Source organism: Musca vetustissima, unplaced genomic scaffold (genome assembly GCF_032173495.1).
Source record: "Musca vetustissima isolate MV318-11 ecotype Yass unplaced genomic scaffold, APGP_CSIRO_Mvet_v1 utg18572, whole genome shotgun sequence".
In the NCBI taxonomy this organism is placed as follows: domain Eukaryota; kingdom Metazoa; phylum Arthropoda; class Insecta; order Diptera; family Muscidae; genus Musca; species Musca vetustissima.
The window spans coordinates 9,832-33,116 of NW_026882156.1; the positions used below are offsets into that span (position 1 = coordinate 9,832).

Below are 23,285 nucleotides of genomic sequence, written 5' to 3' on the forward strand. Positions count from 1 at the left end.
ACCGAAGGAGTCGGAAGGAGACCTGACGTGCCGCCTGTAACATAGTTATTGAAGGCGACCATTATTATTAGTTTTTTATATAGTATGCGATATATTTTTAGTGCTATCAAATTTTTATTAAGTTTAACTGTGTGATATAAAATAATGTTTAGTATAATTTTTTATAGCAAATTTATTATAAATAAATTTCTTAAGGTACATGTTTTAAAATTATATATTGGATTTTTATTAATTTAGGGGGTCTTTATAGACGAGCTGTAGGGATTCTTAATAGAGGAGCTGAATGGAGTCTTTCATAGACGAGTTGAAGGGAGTCTTTCATAGACGAGCTGAAGCAGGGAGTCTTTCATGGACGAGCTGAAGCAGGGAGTCTTTCATAGACGAGCTGAAGCAGGGAGTCTTTCATAGACGAGCTGAAGCAGGGAGTCTTTCATAGACGAGCTGAAGCAGGGAGTCTTTCATAGACGAGCTGAAGCAGGGAGTCTTTCATAGACGAGCTGAAGCAGGGAGTCTTTCATAGACGAGCTGAAGCAGGGAGTCTTTCATAGACGAGCTGAAGCAGGGAGTCTTTCATAGACGAGGGAGTTTTTCATAGATAAACTGAAGCAGGGAGTCTTTCATAGACGAACTGAAGGCAGTCTTTCGTAGACGAGCTAAAGCAGGGAGTCTTTCATAGACGAGCTGAAGCAGGGAGTCTTTCATGGACGAGCTGAAGCAGGGAGTCTTTCATGGACGAGCTGAAGCAGGGAGTCTTTCATAGACGAGCTGAAGCAGGGAGTCTTTCATAGACGAGCTGAAGCAGGGAGTCTTTCATAGACGAGCTGAAGCAGGGAGTCTTTCATAGACGAGCTGAAGCAGGGAGTCTTTCATAGACGAGCTGAAGCAGGGAGTCTTTCATAGACGAGCTGAAGCAGGGAGTCTTTCATAGACGAGGGAGTTTTTCATAGATAAACTGAAGCAGGGAGTCTTTCATAGACGAACTGAAGGCAGTCTTTCGTAGACGAGCTAAATCAGGCAGTCTTTCATAGACGAGCTGAAGCAGGGAGTCTTTCATAGACGAGCTGAAGCAGGGAGTCTTTCATAGACGAACTGAAGCAGGGAGTCTTTCATAGACGAGCTGAAGCAGGGAGTCTTTCATAGACGAGCTGAAGCAGGGAGTCTTTCATAGACGAGCTGAAGCAGGGAGTCTTTCATAGACGAGCTGAAGGGAGCCTTTATAGACAAGATGAAGGTAATATTAATAGACGAGATGAAGGGAGTCTTTATAGACGAGATAAAGAATACTTTTCAAGGATCTATAAAAGGCGTGGATTTTTTAAAGAATATTTTGCAAGGGTCTATAAAAGGCGTGGATTTTTAAAAGAACATTTTTCAAGGGTCTATAAAAGGCGTGGATTTTTTAAAGAACATTTTGCAAGGGTCTATAAAAGGCGTGGATTTTTTAAAGAACATTTTTCAAGGGTCTATAAAAGGCGTACATTTGTCAAGGGTCTATATAAGGCGTGCATTTTTCAAGGGTCTATAAAAGGCGTGCATTTTTTAAGGACTATTTTTCAAAGGCCTATAAAAGGCTTGGATTTTACAAAGAATATTTTGCAAGGGTCTATTAAAAGCGTGGATTTTTTAAAGAACATTTTGCAAGGGTCTATAAAAGTCGTGGATTTTTAAAAGAACATTTTTCAAGGGTCTATAAAAGGCGTGGATTTTTTAAAGAACATTTTTCAAGGGTCTATAAAAAGCGTGGATTTTTTAAAGAACATTTTTCAAGGGTCTAACATTTTCCAAACATCCTAAGAATATTAGTAAAGCATGTGCAAAAATTCAATGACCTCTCTTATCGGAATTCCAACAAATCGAAAGACATTTCGAAACGAACCTTGCATTTTATTCTGATCAAAAATATTTTTTTGGAATTTCCTACAAATATTTCAAGGTTTTGCAAGCGAGATGAGAATTTAAGGGACCCCCCCATTCTCGGGGTCAACATTTTTTTTTTGATTTAATTCGAATCTACACTAATTCGGGAATGTCCTGAAAATTTTCATGTGAAAATCTCAAGAACTCTTGAAGATATAGCCGATTTATTGTGTCAGCATCAAATGACGGCTAAACGGCTTCTCAAACTTTTTCTCTTTTGCGAATGGCGGGCACGATAACTCAAAAACTAATAACCCAATCTTGAAAAAATAAAATCGAGAATGGGGGGGGGGGGTTCCCTTAATACAAACTCCACCTTATGGAGTAGGCTATAAAAACTTACATTTGGTCTATTCCGGTACTGCAAGAATCTACTACTTTTTATTACGATAACGAATTTTCCTTTATGATATCGAAGAAAATAGTCAAATCTAGTAGATTCTTGCAGTACGGGAACAGACCAATTATGAACCTATAATTTACAGTTTTCAAAATTAAAACATTTCACTAACTAAATAAAAATTTTACTCTGCTAAGATATTCTCATAATGTGTTTCTCCCATAAATTCCAAGAATTCACACACTACTGATCCTGTCTGGCTGTGTTAAACCAAAAACCAAACACTTTACATTCACCAAAAGTTAGAATGTTAATCGTAAACCTTTTCCAAAGATGTTGGGTAATATAAACAGAAAACAAGGTACTCGTATTCTGAGCGTGATGGTATAAAACCCGAGTATATTAACCGAATCTCACACGCACACAAAAGGTTTTTTTTTCGAATAGGCCAAAATTGTGGTTTTATGACAGATTTACATGTAAATTAGGTAAAATTAGAATGAAATGTAGCAACAACAACAATATGAAATTACATTGTGAAACAGTGGTCACCACTACGATTTACGAAGTTATAAAAACCCTAAATGATTTCTGTTTAATTGAAATAGTCGAGTGTGGGTAACACAATTTTGAAATATAAATTTATGATACCTGCTGTTTTATTGGGTCATTTTACACTTCTTTAGTGGCGTAGTATTGAAATTGCAGTAACCATTTTTTCTGAAACACTTGATCTTTGTAAATATACATAGGATTATTATGTGCATATGTAAGGATAGGTCATTTCGTAACGGAAGAAGCACTGTTAATGCTACTTGTTTTCCAGCATACATACATATTTTTCTCATTGTGTACATCGAATGTACTTTTCACGGCACATAGGCGGTGAATGTTAACCACATTCCACATGTTTTGGTTTCCAGCTCTCTCCGTTACCTAAATCCAATTTTCCATATTTAGTTCATTTTCTATTCTATTTACACATAAATTCGAGCTTCCAAGGTTGTCTTCATAGCTGAGTACTACACTTCAACAGCAATCTAAATTTCAAATCCCAGGATTCCAGCTCTATCCATTCAACCAAATCCTAATTGTACCAAATTTAGTACCATTTAGTACTTTTCATACTCATAAGTAAAAATTTCTAAAATCCTACATTTTAACAATAATCTGTTAGATTGTACCAAATTTAATACTTTTAGTACTCATAAGTACGAATTTCTAAAATTACCTAAATTCAGCTTTCAAATAGTAATGGTAAATCCAAATTTAAGAATTCCAGCTCAATCGGTTCACCAAAAACTAATGTGTACCAGATTTAGTACCATTCTGTACTTTTCGTACAAATACTCTAAAACCTATCTCAATCCTACATTCCCACAGTAACCTAAGTTGAAACTTTCAAGATTCCAGTTCTACCCGTTCACTAAAGATCAAATTGTATCAATTTTAGTGATTTTCGTACCCATAACTACCTCAGTCACACACTCATAATAACCTTAAATCCACATTTAAGGATTCCACCTCTATTCGTTCACAAACATCCAAATTGTACCAAATTTAGTAGACGTAAGTACGATTTTCCAAAACTTCCTCAATTCCAAACTCCAACAGTAATTTTAATCATAAATTTCAGGATCCCAGCCCTACTCGTTCACATTGATCCAAATTGTACCACATTTAGTACCAGTTAGTATTTTTCGTACGTATAAGTTCAAAATTTCAACACTACATCAATCCTATACTCTAAAATTAATTTTAATTCCAAATATACGTACCATTCAGTACCATTTTCAAAACTACCTCCATTTCTCAATCCTGCACTCCAACAGTAATTTTAATAACATATTTTAGGATTCCCGACCTACACGTTTACCCAAAACAAATTGTACCATATTTAGTACCACTTCGTGATTTTCGTATCCATAAGTGCATAATTTTTTATTTTAATTCCAAAATTTAGGTTTTCCATCTCTATCCATTCACTCAAATCTAAATTGTCCAATCAAATCTAAATTGTAGCTCGATGCGTCTTCCTATATCGATGTCGGAGAATAGCTGGTACAGCTCATGGTTCATTCGACGGCGATATTCACCGTCAACGCAGATCGGCCCATAGATCTTTCGCAGAATTATTCTCTCAAACACTCCAAGAGCTGAGTTTGGTCTGGTGGGGGGTGGCCTTGCTTCTGAGTTGCTTACTCAGACCATAGTGGCATCTGTTGGCCAACACTATCCTTCTCCGAATTTCAAAACTGATACCATTTCCAAGTCAGTCCCAATCTACTGGACGTCTTGCGCGTTGATACCATCAGCTTGGTCTTGTCACCGTTTACTGCCAGACCCACTTTGACTCCTTCACGATTTGTTCAAAGGTGGCTGTTACCGCTCGCAATGTTCGACCAATTATACCTATTTCATCGGCGTAGGCGAGTAACATATGGTGTTTGGTGTACAGAGTGCTATTACTGTTCACATTTACCTCTCGTACGATCTTTTCCAGCAGGATGTTGAAAATATCACACGACAAACTGTCACCTTGTCTGAATACTCTTTCGGTATTAAAGGGCTCCGAGAGGTCCTTTCCGACTTTAACTGCTGATATTGTGCCAGTTAAAGTTATCCCGCATAGCCGAATTAATTTTGCTGGAATGCCAAACGCATACAAGGCTTTAAACACCTCTGAACGGATAGGGCTGTCAAATGCGGCATTATAGTCGACGAAAAGGTGGAATGTGTCGATGTGATCTTCGTAGGTTTTTTTTCCACGATTTGGCGAAGAGTGAAAATCTGGTCAATGGTGGACTTGCCAGGTCTGAAGCCGCATTGCTATGGTCCAATAATGACATTGACCATTGGCTTCAGTCGTTTACACAGCACGCCGGATAGCACTTTATATGCGATTGGAGGGAGACTTATTCCTTTATAGTTGGCACATATCATTTTGTCTCCTTTTTTGTGCACGGGACACAGGATGCTGAAGTTCCAATCAATAGGCATACATTCATCTAGCCAAAGTGTATTAATCAGCTGGTATTTCGTTCGGCTGGTAACACATCGGCACCTGCTGCTTTATTATTCCTCAGCCGTTTGATTGCCACTCTGACCTCATCTTGGCTAGCTGGTATACACTGTACACCGTCTTCTCTTATTGGTTCTGGGGTGTCCTCTTCATCGCTACTATTTGATACCAGAAGCTTTTCAAAATGCTCCTTACAGATACTCAACACGCTGTCTGTATCTGTCACCAGGTGTCAATCTTCATCTCTACAGGAGGATGTGCCTGCATCAAAGCCTTCGGTTTGGTGTTTTACTCATTGGTAAAATTTCCGGACTTCGTTCTGATTCCTCCATAACTTATATGCCTTTCAATTAAAATGTATTTTAAATTTTAAGAAAAACATTGTATTTAAATGTTTTTGAGGGAAATTCATCATTTTTATTAAAAATGTTTTGGGTTTTTTTTTATTAACTATAACTTTTTTGTGTGAGGTCTAAATTTCGTAAATTGAGATTTACTATATTTTCATAATTCTACAGTAATCCTTGCATTTCATTCATAAATTGGATATAAGCATCATCTTTTGAGGCGGCATTTGGAGTTTCGGCCGGCCGTGTTGTTGGTTCTTGTGGGAAAGGTTTTGTCCGATTGGGTTTGCGGGCATCGTCACGTTTAACACGCAGCGTAGATGGAACAAAACGGGTGACATCGGCACTCAAATTTCTGTAAAAGAAAAATGTAATTACTTTAATAGTTTTTCAAAAAAAAAATATATAAATAAAAAATAAATAATAGACTCAAGCACTATAAAATATTATTTTCCATTTCCCTTTATAAATTAATCATCATTTCTGGCCACTCACCTAATTTGCGGTTTAGCAGTAATAGTCGTCACACCCTTGCTATCCTTATTCTGTTGCTGCTGCTGTTGTTGCTGTTGCATTTTATGATGAGCCATACGTGGTGGCATGCCGGGCGGTGGACCTGGTATCCTTATGCCCATGCGTGGCATTCCACCCATACCTGGCGGTCTTGGACCTGGTGGTGGTCCGGGAGGCATTCTTATTCCAAATCCATGCATACCTGGCGGCCTGGGTGGTGGTCTAAACATCATTGGCGGCGGCGGAGCCATGCCGGCCAGCGGTGGAGGTACTGGATGTCCATGCAATGATATGTGAGGTTGGGGAGGTGCTGGTATATTTGGTAACGCAATAGCCACGGGGGGGATTTGTGCAGGTGTTGGTATGGCCGCCGTATCAACATCACCCGATGAATGTGTTCGTCTACGTTTCGATGCTTCTTCACCATCATTGTCCGCGTTACCTTCCTCGTCACTAAAACTACATTCAGATAAATCACTTTTGTTCTCTTCATCATCGTCGTCGTCATCATCATCCTTGTCGGAATTATCATCCCCACTCTCCTTTTTACCACCTTCTTTGGAGGGATCACTTTCACCACGACTGGCAGCCACTTTCTTTTTGTGAACATTTTCCATCTCCTTCATGAAGTCATCGATATTTTGACCCGATATTGCCAACATACGTTGTTGCAAGGAGTTGGGTTTGGGTACGGATTTGCCAGCTTTCGATTTGGAGACATATTTTTTCAGGACCACCTCATCATCCTCGGCATCGGTATCTAAATCAGACATGTCAGCCAAATTTGGTGGAGGGCCAATGGGCACTCCCATAACTTCTTTACGTTTTATCTCTTCGGGTTTTTCTGGAGGTTTGGCTGTGGGTTCATTTAGTTTCTTTAGGGTACCTGGTGGTGCTCCTGGTGCAAATGGTGGCAATGATAATGCCGTTGGTGGGGGTGGTAATCTCTTGGGACCTGTTGGAAAGGCTGCACCGCCACCACCTGCCGGTGTTTGTGTACTCGAAGGCAGAGGGATTTCATCGATTTGTACACTCTGGGCATGTTTCACACTTTCATAGTATTGTTGTTTCTTTAGCCGTTTCTTTTCATATTCCACTTCTTTTCGTTTCAATTCGGACCAATGTTCCGGATCGTCATTGTACTAGAAAGGATAAAACATAAATGTAAATAAAATCCTACTGGGAAAAGAAAAATAAAACATACATATAGCCTCATGACACGTTCAAAGGTTTCCTTTAGCTTTTTCCGTTTATCCCTTAAGACCTTCTCGTTCAATGGTGATGGCTGGAGCACATTGTATTCTAAAAAGGTAGATATAAAAATTACAAGCAAGACCAATTTAAAATTGACTTCGTGCAATCACATACCCATTTCATCGATTTTCTCCATTTCCTCCAATATCTGACTAGGATCTTTATTTTTGAGCACGGCTGCTCTTACCATTTGCCTTTGTTTCTTGTTCTTCTTCAGCTCCTTTTTACGAGCCTCCTTTCCTATAGGATACAAAAGAAATATACCACATTAGATTTATGGCCCGTTCCATGGTTCCCCAGAGCACATTGTGCCGGGGTGGAATTTTGTGTGTTCTCCACTTACTTGCTTGATCCGTGGGATTCATGTATTTACCACTTTTTGTGGTATTAATGGAACGTCGCCCCATGTTGGCGGAATTGTTTTTAATGACTTTTTTTAATGAAAAACTTAATAACTTTTAACAAATTTTCTTTCCTGTTGTGGATTTGTTGTTAAAATTCTACGTGCTGTCAAAGTTTTACGGCAATCGATTACATTGTTATCGATACGTTATAACTGAGAGGGAGAGAAAATCAAGCAATACATAAGGGTGCTTTACATTTTGTTGTCATTTTAGAAACAGCTGATGGTGTTGTGTAGTCAAGCTATTTTTACATCTGTATTATTTAAATAAAAAATAATACTAATACACGCATTTTAGAGAATAACTGCAAACATGTATATAAAATTTGTAAAAATACAAGGAAGGAAATTTATTTGCCAATTTAATCTAATAGTAGGTTTACATCTACCCATATTACCATTTACATAAAACCTGTTTAAATAAAGCTCTTCATATTGATTGTCCGCAAAGTATAATGTTGTGCTACAATCCGATTGGCCGACTTACAGCCTTTTTTGTAAATTTTTAATCGAACCAATTCGAACGAATTACTGCCAAACATTTATTTATGTACAAAATCTATTTTTATTGAAAACAAAAATAAATGGCATATTTTTAAAACCAAGGATTTCGGTGGTAAGTCACTCGAACTATTCAAGACTGGTGGTCAGATGCTGGTCAGGAACATGTACTAGGTGATTAGTACAATTTGGCTAGAGGAATACATGACCAATGATTGGAACCTCAGCATCCTGAGTCTCGTGCACAAAAAAGGTGACAAAACGATATGTGCCAACTATATAGGAATACGTCTCCTTCCTATCGCATATAAAGTGCTATCCAGTGTACTGTGTGAACGACTGAAGCCAATGGTCAACGACATTATTGGACCATACCAATGCGGCTTCAAGCCTGGCAAATTCACCATTGACCAGATTTTCACTTTGCGCCAAATCCTGGAAAAAACCCACGAAAAACACATCGACACATTCCCTCTATTCGTCGTCTATAAAACCGCATTCGATAGCTCTATCCGTTAAGAGGTGTTTAAAGCCATGTCTGCGTTCGGCATTCCTGCAAAAATTAATACGGATATGCAGGAAAGGACCTATCGGTTCCCTCTAATACCGAACGAGGATTCAGACAAGGTGACAGTTTGTTGTGTGACCTTTTTAACATCCTGCTGGAAAAGAGGCAAAGGAGAACAGAAATGGCGCACACCGACGACATCGATATAATAATGTTCACTCTGCGCCAAATACTGGAAAGGACCCACGAAAAACACATCGACACATTCTACCTATTCGTCGACTATAAAGCCACATTCAACAGCCCTACCCGTTCAGACGTGTTTAAAGCCGTTCGGCATTCCTGCAAAATCAATAGGGTTATGCAGGAAAACTTTTATTGGTACAAGGTCAACAGATAAAGTCAGACAAAAAGTCGAAAAGGACATCACGGAGCTCTTTAATACCGAACGAGGAATCAGAAAAGGTGACATTTTGTCGTGTGCAATGTCGTGTGGGTCGAACGTTGCGAGCGGTAACAGCCGCCTTTGAACAAATTGAGAAGTAGTCTGCCACAGTGGGTCTGGCAGTATATGGCGAGAATACCAATCTGATGGTATCAACGCGCAAGACGTCCAGTAGACTCGGACCAACGATGGAACTTGGGAACTACAGCTTCGAAGTATGGCGGTAACGCCATAAGTAAAACTAATGACATCAGTTTTGAAGTTCGGAGAAAGATAGCGTTGGCCAACACATGCTACTATGGTCTAAGTAAGCAATTTAGAAACAAGGCCACATTTCGCCAGACCAAACTCACGCTCTACAAGACGCTGATACTACCCGTGCTCTTGTATGGATTTGAAGCATGGGTACTTGCGCAAGCAGATGAGGCAGCTTTTGGAGTGTTTGCGAGAAAAAAGGTCACGAATTAGATGGAAAATCAAGTAGAAGACAACATTTTGGAACATGGTCTTTCAAATTGGAAGAGCTGCGCACAAGACCGACGCACCTGAAAATCTTTTTGAGTTCGGCTTATGGAACAAATGTTCTATCACAAGCCAGCTAAGTATGTAAGTAATTTTTACTTCTATAAGAATAGAACAGTAGCACTTCTAGGAACTAGATCTGGCAGGCGAAGTGAAATTTGGGTTCAGGTTTTTCAATAAAAAGTCCAGTTCCAATTTTCCTGCTAGCCGGGAGTTATCTGTATAACAACGGGTGTCAGAGCGCATTTGTGTCAGTGTTTTGCTGTCCCATGGCTCTAGACTATACAATTGGTTAACATTTTTACTCGGCTAAATTTATCGAGCAAAAAGTTTACAAATAGAATGTCACTTAGGTTATGTTAAACCCTTTCTGTGCCCATTAAACTAATAATTATGGGTACAGGAAAGGTTTTCGAGTAAAAAGCAGCAAAATTGGTATAAGCAGCAGATTATTTTTGGATCTGAAACAAAAAAGTATAAGCAACCATGTTAGATGCCAATTTTATTTTATTTTTTTTTCAAAATTATTGCTCTGTTCCAGAACCTATTAATTAAAAATATTTTGATTTATCATTTTTAACTTTTAACCATGTGTAAATATTTGTTGTCATTGTACAATTTATAAAATTCATTTTTTCTTGTGCGTATACTCCACCTATCCCCGTCTATTTATTTTGTAATTCTGCCTCTCTTCATTCTGTATTAAATTCTTTTGAATATAAACACCGTTATTTTCCGCCTTTTAGTTGATAGTTGATTAGTATCACATAGTATAAACTGCATATAATTGTCAATCTTTGCGAAATAACATCGCCGTCACTTAACTCTTTTACTTTAACGCCGTTCATAAAGTAATTGTCTCCATTGTACTCTCTTTAAAAGCAACTGGCAGAAGTTTCAAGTTTTTTTTGCTGTGCTGTCAAAACGATTTTTGTGTTCTTTTTTAATATAAACTAAACATAAATTAAACAAATCTAAAATTATTAAACAAATGCTGTGAAATAAAATCAGTGCCAAATATAATGTGTTTTCCAAGAGAATTGAAACAAGAACCAAACTAAACTAAAGAAACATACCTCCGACATACCTACAGACTGCTGTGAAAAAGAGTATGCGAATATTCTGCTGTGTGTGGTGAGTGTTAAAGTAAACATATTTACATATTGATAAATTGAGAAGGAAGATTAAATTGTTGATAATTGTTTAGAACCGAAAATTAATTGTTTTTCTGTCATGTGAAAATGCTGAAGTTTGCAAAGAATTTTTTGTGTATCATTTTGATCATATGTATATTTTTTGCTTGTGTATTTTATCTCCTGTTCTCCATTCCATTCTCCGTGTGCATGTTCGTTGTTTTTTGTTTAACTTTTTTTGGCGCACTTTTCTTTTGTTGTACAAAAGAGAACGCATGCCATCAAAGCGGTGACTTACCGTGCAAGAGTAAACGAAATGACAATAGTTGAATACCCCAAATATTCCCCTTTATCCGTCGTTCACTTTGCAACGGCATTCTTATGTGCAACAATTTTTCAGATGTTTTCTTTTATTGTATACCTTTATTGCGGTAGTTTACTTTGTGCAACATATTTGCCGGTATCTATAAGTTTGCGAAAAAATGGATGGATGGAGAATGATAGGAATGCAAAAAATATAGAAGACATCGAAGTGAATAATAAAACACGGCAATTGGAAAACAAAGTGGGTAAAGCAATAACTAACGGCGTTAGTTCGTCTGATGTGTGGCGGAAAACTATTTTTATACCCTCCATCACAAGGTGAAGTTTTGAAATTATGTATTACACCTAGGATGATTGGTATTGAAAATGGGTTATATCGGTCCACGTTTTGGTATAGCTTCAATATAACGGAACCCCTTAATATTTGGTATTTTTTTCTGTAATTAGGTATTTTGAGTAGTACAATTCCCCACCAAAGATGATCCACTTTTTATGATGGCCCCCATATAACCTTACTACCTCTTTTTCGGAATTTTGAGGAGTTTGGTAAGCTTTGTAAACGAATTGGCTGTTATTTATTAAAATTTCTGTTGGAAAGGTGGAAATTATCGTTTGTCGAATTGCCTCAGCATCAACATTAATATCAACATTTTTATCTTCATCTTTGTTTTATTACCGCGTTTCAATAATTGTGGGTAAATAAAATTGATTTAAAGACTTTGTAAATTTATTGTTACAATAATTAAAATCTAATAATTTTTTCATTTATATTAATTATTCCCTGTTGATATTCATCTGCAACGGAGTCAAGTCTTAAACCTGTACGACGCCGTTCATTTTGTGTTTAACGGCATCTTTGTTTGATTACAGCGTTTTATAATTATGGGTAAATAAAATAAATTAATTGACGATTTTACTTTGTATATTTATTGTTACAATAATTAAAATCTAATATTTTTTTCATTTGTAATAATTATTCCCTATTGATATTAATTTGCAACGGAGCCAAATGTTAAACCATTACATCGCCGTTCATTTTATGTTTAACGGCAATGTTTCCCATCGTTCTACTACTAATCTACTCCAATGACAGAAAGTACTTTAATATACAACCGAGAGTGAGTTCAATGAACAAAATCAACATAACTCTCTCGTTTTCTCTCTCTCTGTCTTTGTTTCACGGCCATACAAACATATGAGCGGCAACAAAAACCAATTTTGTTTTGTTTTACAATTGTGATTAGTTTTGCTTTAAAAAAGGAAAAAATAAACAAATATTTTAAATAAACTTTATAAAATATAAAACAAATTTTATAAAAGAAATAAACACATAATAAAAATAAATGGAGATACATTAAATTTCCCTGTGATATGTGCTGCTGGTGAATTACAAAATATATTGCAACATTTTCATATTGTTTGTTGTTTTTTTTTTGCGGTAAAAAGTGCAAGAGTAAGCATAAAAGAGATTACACCAAAAAAACGGAACACTGATAAATAAATGTATGTACAATTGTCCGTCCAACAGGTAAAAGGCAATTTGTTTTTGCTTGTGGTGGCCTATCAACCAACAGCTTTGCACTGAAGTCGGGCTTTTAGTGCTGCCCTCAACATAAATAGAGAATCGCATACCGTAAGTAATACCGTTATTTATTTTGTAATGGACGTTTTTGAAATCGTTTTCATTTCTTTAATATTTAAAAGTATACCATCGAAATAGTAGTCGTTTGGCATTTGAACAAGAATCAACAGGATCCTAGACAGTGGTAACTGCTAAATGAGGTTATGTTGAACATTGAACCTCAGTATTGTTTTTATACAAAATATTAAAAACAAATTGGGATTTTTATTGAATTTCTGGAATTTCAAGTAATCGCCTTTACTTTATTATACATATACGTACGTAATGGTAATTTTTTTTAAAAATTTTCATGGAGGCATATAATTTCACAACCAAGCCAAAATATTTAAACCGAACAGTCCGCGAAATTGAACGACTGAAGCTAATGGACAATGACATTATTGGATCATACCAATGCGGCTTCAGCCCTGGCAAATCCACTATTGAACAGATTTTCACTCTTCATCAGATCCTGAAAAATACCCACGAAAAACACATCGACACATTCCACCTATCCGATCAGAGGTTTTTAAAGCCATGTCTGCGTTCGGCATTCCTGTAAAATTAATACGGAAGAAGTCTCCTTCCTATCGCATATAAAGCTATGCTATGCAGCGTACTGTGTGAACGACTGAATCCAATGGTCAATCCCATTATTGGACCATACCAATGCGGCTTCAGGCTTGGCAAATCAACCAACCATTGACTTGATTTTCACTATGCGTTAGATCCTGGAAAAGACCTATACATTCCACCTATTCGTCGACTATAAATCCGCATTCGACAGCCCTATCCGTTCAGAGATGTTAAAATCCATGTCTGCATTCGGCATTCCTGCAAAATTAATACTGCTTTGCAGGATAGCTTTAAGTGGCACAAGGTCAGCAGTTAAAGTCAGAGAGTAACCCTCGGAGCCCTTTAATACCCAACGACAATTCAGACAGGGTCACAATTTGTCGTGTGATCTTTTTACCATTTCGCTGGAAACAGTCATACCAGATGTAAATGTGAACAGAAATTACATTCTGTACACTAAACAACACATGTTACTCGCCTACGCCCAAGACATCGACATAATGGGTCGTACATTGCGAGCGGCAACAGCAACCTTTGAACAAATTGAGAAGGAGTCTGTCAAAGTGGGTCTGGCAGTAAACGGCGAGAATACCAAGCTGGTGGTATCAGTTTGTCTTCGAGCGGCTCACAAGGAAGACATATTTTAAAAAGTATAATACGCCCACAGGCTTCAAAATAAAATTTTACAAAATGGCGGTTTGTTAAGCCTTCGCGCTTAACTAACACGTGTTTATCAAATTGGGCGGAATTCTTCGTATACGAATAATCGAGCAAGTCTTAGCGGGCCTACACAAAATATCAATTATTGAAGCTGAACTCGATTTTTTAATGATTCCGAAAGATCTATGGGTCGATCTGCGTTGACGGTGAATATCGCCGTTGAATGAACCATGAGTTGTACCATATATTCTCGGACGTCGACATAAATAAAAAGTGGACCAGTTGGATGGAAACAACTCGGAACATGGTCTTTTAAATTGCTGCGCGCAAGACCGACGGGCTTGGACATCTTTTTTAAGCTCGGCTTATGGAACAAATGTTCTGTCACAAGCCAACTAACAAGGCCGATAAATACGGTCACCCAGGGAGACCAGCTGGATATCAGCAGTCACTCAAGTTTACTGTTAAAATTCTTTATTGTGAATTGACTTCCATTATGAAAACGTGAACAAGGTCAAAATTGTTGACATTAGACTTCAGAAAAAACAACTGTTTTCCGATTTCGATTGCTACATGGGTGACCTTATTAATAGATCTTGCCAGCTATGTTAGAAGTGAGGTGGCCCTTAAGTCATTTACTATAAATTCAAAAAGGATTCTTGACTGTAAAGTTGCTCTACGTAATATTTGTCTGGTTTCAGGACATAGTGACAGAAATAAGTGATATGTTTGCTCGAGGAGTCGCAGTCATCCAGTCTAATTATTGAGAGATCTGTAGCCCTGCCTCAGCGGAAAATGGATGCAAGTTTTCAAAAACTATCTACCCTGTGTTCTCACGTCGAAGAAATACATCGCCGTTGTCTCATAGTTTGAGAGATAAGAATCATTGTAGGGATCATAACAGATCACTACGTTCCATATGTGACATACATGAAGTTGATTATTGCCGTTTATGTGAGGATGAGGAAGAGCTGGAAACAATTGAACATACACTCGTTAGATGTCCATCGATAAGTAACAGAAGACATCGACTGTTGGGCAATTGTGACGTTTTTATTATACTCTAGCATTCTTCCGATCCCAAAAAGGTCTTGAGCTTTGTTAAAATCTTGACATTGCTAAATTATCCAACAATTCTACACTCTACCAACTTCTATTACCCTCCCTTTGTCCTTTTTCCGTTTCAACTTTTTTTTGGTACCTGGGATGATGTCTCCGATTGATACGGCAGCTAAACATATGATGGCTTTCCATCCTTTAACCTAACCTAAGTCTGAAATCTTATAGAAAACGACAAAAGATTTTTGTTAGTAGGGTATTATTGGATTTGTTTTAAAATTTTTAAATTGAAACACGATTTCGAAAACTTCCATAAAACCAACTTTTCTATACATTTTTCTTAACTACAATTTACTTTACAGACAACCACACCCTCCTGTCATTCCCAACCTCTGCTGTGATACGCCACAATGCCCTGGAAACCATCAAACGATTTTGAAGAAGAAATTGTCAATTTACAACCAGATCATGATTTTATATTTGGTGCCCTATCCGAACCGGAACCACAACCATTTTATCCTAGACCACAATCGCATATCGATTATGCAGCCACTAAGAAGCGGCAATCACGTAAACAACAAGAAGAATATGAGGAGACGGGACGAATTAATAATCGTTTGCATGCTATAGCCCAGGTACAGCGTATAGCTGGCACTAAACCACTGGGTGAACAACCCACTCTAGATGATTGGAAAAACAATAAATGTAGTGAGAACGAAATTATTGCAATGATGCGACATTTTGGTTTGGGACCGAGTGTTGAAGAACCCCTAAGTGAAAATGTGACCATTGCAACATATCCCATTAAGAATGGTGTGGAAATTGTGCAAACTAAATGTCGAAAAATCCCACTACTATTCGATGATAATCTATTTAAATTGAAACCAAAAGATTCGTCGTCGTCGACATCTTCAAATTCTGCAAATAGTTTTGATAGTGCCAATAATAACAGTAATAATATTGTGGGTGCCCCGACTATATCAACAAGTAGCTGTGATACAAATTCGTATTCGTACCATACTCCAAGTACTGGAGATGATGCTGGCGATGACGATTCAACTGATGTATCATTTGGCAACTATAGAAGGGCTCAAGATCGGCGTTATTCATTGTTGATGAAGCAGGAGAATGCCATGTTTGATTATCGTAAACTGCATGAGGAAGATGCAGGAGCTAATGATACCACCCAAAGTAGCAGTTGTTATTCTATGGCATATTCCAGTTGTGGTGATGGTTATGAAACGGCAACAACCACCTGTAGTAGTAGTGGCCACAAATTAAATGTAAATGCCAAGAAATTTATACCATATAAAATATTAAATACCGATAATAGTAACAACAACAACAGCAGCATAAATGGAAATTATGGTAGTGGCATTAATTTCTCTTTGGAAAATAACACTGCTAATAATACTGAGGAGCAGGAGGATTCATTTACAAAACAGGCCCCCTCATTTCTTCCACGTTTTGTGAAACTGCCACGAAATAATTTACAAAAACAAACACAATTGGAAAGTGAAAATAATACCTCTTCTTCTTCGGTTCCACCCAGCTATGCAAATATTGCCAAAAAATCATTGTCAACAAAAAACGAAGATGAAAAAGAAATATTTCACAAATCAAAATCAAATTTAATGCAGCCAATTGTTAGTGACAATTTTCCACCACTTTCAAAGCAATCATCTGCGTCATCATCATCACATCAAACTGCTGCCGCCACTACCCATAAAATACGTTTTTATTCTCCCCGGGAACTCTACGAAAGAAAGCGTGGAACTGGAGCAGCAACTCATAAGTTTTAAGATTGGTATTTAATTTAAATTAAATTGAATTGTTTTTTTTTATACATACCTAGAATTATGAACTCCACTGTCAAATTTCTTATGAAGTATATATGCAAACTCTGGTTGTGTAATAGGTCTAGTTATAAGAAGTATTGAGTGATAACTTATAATATAGGCAACCTAAAAGCAATCGTAATTGTACTGGTCAGTTCACCCATAAGAACTATAAAAAAATCGGCTGAGGCGTGGGGTTAGTTGCCCACACTCGGAAAACCCCTCCTATTATGAAAAATCAAAGAAAAAGAATTGTCCTGGTCTGTTCTCTTCAAAAGGTATTTTTTAGAAGAAAGTTTTCTATTCGTCTTGGCGATATAAAAATGGTCATCATATCGTTGAACTTTAGAGGATGTGCGACTATGAAGGCATAAGCAGAATGGATCGGACGGGGCCGACCTTATGGTACCCCACACAACATCCACGAAAAGTCGGACGGGGCCGACCATACGATACCCTACACAACTACCACGGAACTCTAATTCTTTGCGGATCTTTATTTCGAGACTGGACAATATTTCGTATTATTTTCAACTTCTTGAACGATTAGCCGAACATCCTGATCCTGTGATGTTCGGCTTGTAGCCTATAGATCGACTCGAAAAAGCACAAAAATTATGTTTTCACTGCAAATTATAGGCGTTGTCCTTGACCATACCTGGATCCTCATGGAAAATTTCAAAGCGATAAGCTCTATATTTCTGCCCTCTAGTATGGTAATGGTTTATTTAATAATATCTGAATACGTAAGCACCTGTAAATATTTAACTGTATCTCCCGTATCCAAGACATACGACAATATAATTGGTATCAATTTAAAGGCCAACCAATCCTCTTAGATATACTATAATCTTCTCGGGTCTATGTTTTTCAGGGGTAAATATATACGGGTAAATATATACAGAATAACAAGTTTGTCATTTTTTACACAATAGTCGGTCCATTTGACCCTCTAAATATTGACTGATTTTTATCAAAACAGGCATGCTTATTCTTTGGCCCGATCCCCTTCTCCATGTAAAAATTGCGTCCTCTGGAGCGATCAAAAAATCAGACAAAAATAAAGTTTTTGATCAATTTCATCCCCTAAATATTAACCAATCTTTACCAAAAACAATAGGGGTCTTCATTGGCCCGAACCCATCCTACATGCAAAATTTCGTGAAGATTGGTCCATAACTGTGTCCTGTATCGTGTTTAAAAATTATAATGGACAGACGGACGGACACACATGTCTAGATCGACACAGCTAGTCGAGATATGTATGACGATTGGTATACTTATAGGTGGTTCTAGGACCAATATTTCGCTGCGTTACAAACGCTTGGGGCTGCACGAAGCTATAACATAGTTGTGTAGGGTATAAAACCGCGTAACGCGTTCATTGTGTGGAGCCCATCTCTGTGGCTCAATTTTAATAGTCATTTATGATCATCTTAAAAGCCGTTGTAGAATGAAGAAAATAGGAGAAAGAAGTATAGGTTAAAAGCTGTTAACTCTCTCCCATGACAACATTTCTAGCAAAGATGTAAATGTTTTGCAATAAGAAAAACGTTAGCATTTCTATTTCAAATCCAACAAAAAATTAAGTTTAAATGTTCGATAGTATCTATTTCCTCTTCATCCACGAAGTAAGTAATTCACCTCACTAATCTCAAAAAGGGAGATCTGATTCTGCAATGGCCTGTAATGATGCCTACAGTCATCTTGACCTCTTTCCTGCTCATAGAAATTAATGTTTTAGATCTTACTTACTTATAGCTGGCTTGTGACAGAACATTTGTTCCATAAGCCGAGCTTAAAAAAAAACATTTCCAAGCGAATCGGTTTTGAACGCAGCTCTTCCAATTTGAATGACCATGTTTCGAAATGTTATATTCCTCATGATATTTCTATCTAATTCGTGGCCTTCTTCTTCTGCTTCTGTTTAAGATCGCTACCATAGATTTTGCGGTCCTACATATTGCTTATCGGCGAACCACATTGAGCAAGTTCTCGTCAGGTACTTTATTTCCATTTATGTCACTATGATCTCGAACCCAATAAAGTCAAACAAATGCCAGAGAAAAGAATTACAATCGTGGACGATTCTGGAGTTTATAGTCCACGACTATTCTGCCGCTTTCATGATTTCCAAAATCTCTGCTTGAAAAAACGCTATAGTTTTTATTTAGTTTGTATGCCTTCTTGAACATATCAGAACAAAGCTTCTATCGGTCCACACCATCTAGTAAAATCCGGAAAATCCTCGATCGTTTCGAAAATGACGCTAAGGTGCGAGAGACTGGGTTACATTCGGCACTTTTTTAGAGCTATCATATCTCAGGACTTATTCAACAGATATAAAAATAGAATGGCTAGTTGTTGTCCTCTGATACTTATAGTGCCTCGATTTTCACAATCCTCCCTAGATATCCATTTTTCATCATTAAATAAATTTTGCAACGCAAGAAAAATATGATAATCGCTTGGTGCCAACTCCAGACTGTATGGCGGATGCAACCCAACCAAGCTCCCGAAGTTTCTGGCGAGTAACTGTAGATCTGTGTAGCCTAGCGTTGTCCTGGTGGAACACGACCCCTCTCCTGTTGGACAGTTCTAGCCGTTTTTGGCCAATTGTATCTTCAAACGGTCCAGTTGTTGATAGTAGAGATCAGAATTAAGCATTTGACTATATGGAAGCAACTCATAATAAATAATCCCATTCCAGTCGCACCAAATGCACAGCAGAATCTTCCTGGCCGTTAGTCCTGATTTGGCCACCGTTTGAGGTGCTTCACCGTTTTCGCACAGGGTTATCGTATGTGTTCAATTTATCATTCCGTTTGGTCGATCCATCCTATTTTTTCTGTTAATTGGTATGGTACCCAAACATCGAATTTCTTTTTTAAATCCAGCTTTGTGTAAATGGTTTCAAAAAGTTTTATGGTCGATTTTTAGCTCCTGGGCGATGTTATGACCGGTCAACTTCGACCATTTCTCCGTTTTTATTGACATTTTCATAATGGATTTCTTTTTGTCCAATATTTTTAAAGGTTTGCAAAAAAAGTCTAATTCACCTCGGGGTTATCTTCGGCATCTGAGGGGCACATTCGATCTAATTGGAATTCAGATCCACTAAAGGTTATATTTTATTTTAATATGCCACTCGATGTTCGACTTTTATGGCTATATTTTCCAGCAGCGGACCTTCACATCTCCAGGTCACGAGCACTATAAAAAAAAAACTTTTCTTTCGCATTTTCGTCAATACAAGCACGTTTGGTCTCATATATGTAATTTCGAACCATATTATAAAGATTATTTTTAAAATTCAAACCCAAAAATAAAAAATTTAAGGAAATAATATAGCACTATCCGTATATGGCCGAATGTGTACCCACTTTAAAATGCCGAATGTAACAATGGGCCTATTTCATCTCCATGATATAATGGTCCTGTGCCATAGTGTTCTTTTCTACTCTTACACGAACTGATTCGTCTAAAATATTTACCATAAATATATTTCATTATGTTAGTAATATTTATTTGCGGAATACAGATCCGGATGCCTACTTTTTATACCCTTCACCACACTGTGGTACAACAGGGTATTATGTCTTTGTGCAGATGTTTGTAATAGGCAAAAGGAAACGAGATAGATCCATGGTTCCTTTTGAGAATAAGCATAGAATCACTTTCTGAGTCGATTTATGCACGTCCGTTTGTCCGTCTGTTGATGTTAAATTGTAAACATAGTACAGGTCCCATTTATCATCCGATTTGGATGAAATTTCGCACAGGTCATTTATTTAGCCCATGGACGAACCATACTGAAATTGGGAAAAATCGGTTCAGACTTAGATATAGATCCCATATATATTTCCGTCCGATTTAATGTAAATGATGTACCAAGGTCCCTATATATCTTCCGATTTGCACGAAAGTTGGCGCAGCGTACTAAATTAAGTCTAGAATGACGTACGTGAAGGTTCATATTTAGATATAGCTCCCATATATATTTTCCGTAAAAATCTTTCGATATGCACTAAATTTGGTACAGCGTAATGAATTAAGCCTGTGCTGATTTGTGCTAAGTTTCGTGAAAATAATTTCAGATTCAGATATAGCTCCCATATATATTTTCGTCCGATTTAATGTAAATGATGCGCCAAAGTCCCTAAATATCTTTCGATATGCACGAGATTTGGCATAGCGCACTGGATTGAGTCCATAATAATGTGTGCTATGTTTCGTGGAAATCGGTTCCGATTTAGATGCAGCTCCCCCAAATATATATTTTGGTCCGATTTAAGGTAAATACCATGGTCCCTATATATCTCCCGATTTGCACGAAATTTTGCATAGCGTATTGAATTAAGCCTGGAATGGTGTGTGCTAAGTTTCGTGGAAATCGGTTCATATTTAGATTTAGCTACAATATACATTTTCGTCCCATTTAAGGTAAATGGTGCACCAAAGTCCCTATATATCTTTCGATATGCACGAAATTTGGCATAGCGTACTGAATTGAGTCCATAATGATGTGTGCTGTTTCGTGAAAATCGCCCCATATTGCCATATAGCTCCCATATATATTTTGTATATCCTAAACAACAATGTTTTTAGGGTCCAAACATTTTCAACGGTATTTGAACAACGAATAAGCAGCCTGCATGTTTTAATGATGATCGGTCAACAGGTTATTACCTCGTTCGGGGGCTTAAAATATTTTAATGAAATTGAACTTTTAAATAGATTTTTATTTTATAATCCTCATTTCATAGTAATGAGAGAAGTGTTGAAGGTTTTTTTTAATAATCTACGCAACATTAGTTTGTAGTAACAACATTTAAATCCTTGTTGTTGTAATACAACATTAACAACCTACAACAGTTACAGTCAAAATTTAATTACAATTTAATTATCCACTTAAACATTTTTTAAACAATTATTCCACTATAATGTTTTTGTTAAATATTTTCCAATGTTCTCGAGGAACTGGAAAATAGAGTTTACAATTAACATTTAAATATATTACTTTTTTTAAATGTATATCATTATATATATATATATATGTATATATTAATATTGTATTGAATTGTTTTAATTTATTTTTAATATATGTAAATTATTTTATTATTCTTGCTATAAATAGAAATGTCTAAAGAAGTATGTAGACTTTTTTTTTATAAAAAAAATAAATGAATTGAAATAATTTTGGAAATTGAATCATTTTATTTAATAATGCAATGAATATAAAACAACATTTATTTAACCCTTCCAGTGTCAAAACAATTTTTGTCGGAATAAAAATCTAAAATTTTGTACTTAAAATCATATGAAGGCACAGAGTTTAGAAAAAAAAAACAATTCTTATTTTAACCCTCAGACAGTTTTGTCTGTCTTTCAGCAAAAACAAAGACATGAATTGTAACGGTACATAGGATAACCGAAAAATGGTAAAGGAAGAGAGTAATTTTAAATGTCGCATATATTCGACAAAAACACTGAAAGGTTAAAAAAAGTGTCCATAGGTTGATATATAAAACTAACGACATAATATGAGAGGGGTTTATTTTTATATAATCAGTTGTATGGCTAATGGGGGTATATACACTTTGATACCGCAAAAATGTGCCTCATCGAAATATCGGTATTAGACCCCATGTTTCTTTGGACCATAACTGTTTCACACAATTTTGAATCGATTTACAAAAGTATGTCCGACTGTCTGTTTGGCCGACTGATGTGCACGATAACTCTCGAAGGGAGTAATCAATTTCATTCAAACTTTGCACATCGTAATATTTCTTCCAAACATAGTTCAAGTTTGAGGATGGGAAATATCGATCCACTTCTTCAGGTACCTCACCCCACAAAATGGACAAAATTTTGCAAACAATAAATTTTTAACAAAGTTTAACAATTTTCAGTATTTATTAATTTCAATATTAGTCTAATGGAATATCAGATTTAATCCAAACCGTTGCTCATCGTAACATTTCTTTCAAACTCAAATTAATGGGTTGATTATGGAAAGCGACCAAACTTCAGTTGCCGTCGATAAAACTGTTTTGACACTCTTGCAACTAGAAATATTGTAAACAAACAAAAAATTGAATGGAATATTTCAGAATATTTCGGTGGTTTTGACCGAGGTTGTCCGCCTAATAGAGGTAAAACTGTGAAAAAATTGGATTGTAGTAACATTATTTATTCGAAAACAAAGTTCCAGGGTGTTGTCGGATGTATAGACGACACACACGATGTTCGACACTCTCTGTCATTCATTTGGAGTGCGTGTTGGTGGCCATAGCAGT

At 36.8% G+C, this 23,285-nt stretch overlaps 2 protein-coding genes across 2 annotated transcripts in view; one reads left to right on the top strand and one right to left on the bottom strand.

The window, feature by feature from the left end:
- Nucleotides 1–5,791: 5,791 nt before the first annotated feature.
- LOC133328380 (WW domain-binding protein 11-like) lies at nt 5,792–7,848 on the bottom strand. The gene is made up of 5 exons (XM_061536949.1): nt 7,737–7,848; nt 7,508–7,633; nt 7,344–7,441; nt 6,122–7,281; nt 5,792–5,981 (listed from the first exon to the last, which is right to left on the bottom strand). The coding sequence occupies exons 1-5, from the start codon at nt 7,798–7,800 to the stop codon at nt 5,792–5,794; spliced, it is 1,638 nt and encodes a 545-aa protein (XP_061392933.1). The 5' UTR covers nt 7,801–7,848.
- A 7,707-nt stretch (nt 7,849–15,555) lies between these two features.
- Nucleotides 15,556–23,285, top strand: part of LOC133328382 (uncharacterized) — a 52,116-nt gene continuing 44,386 nt past the window's right edge. The window contains exon 1 of the mRNA XM_061536951.1: nt 15,556–16,428. Within this exon, the coding sequence (XP_061392935.1) occupies nt 15,556–16,428 (873 nt within the window). The remainder of the gene's footprint in view (nt 16,429–23,285) is intronic.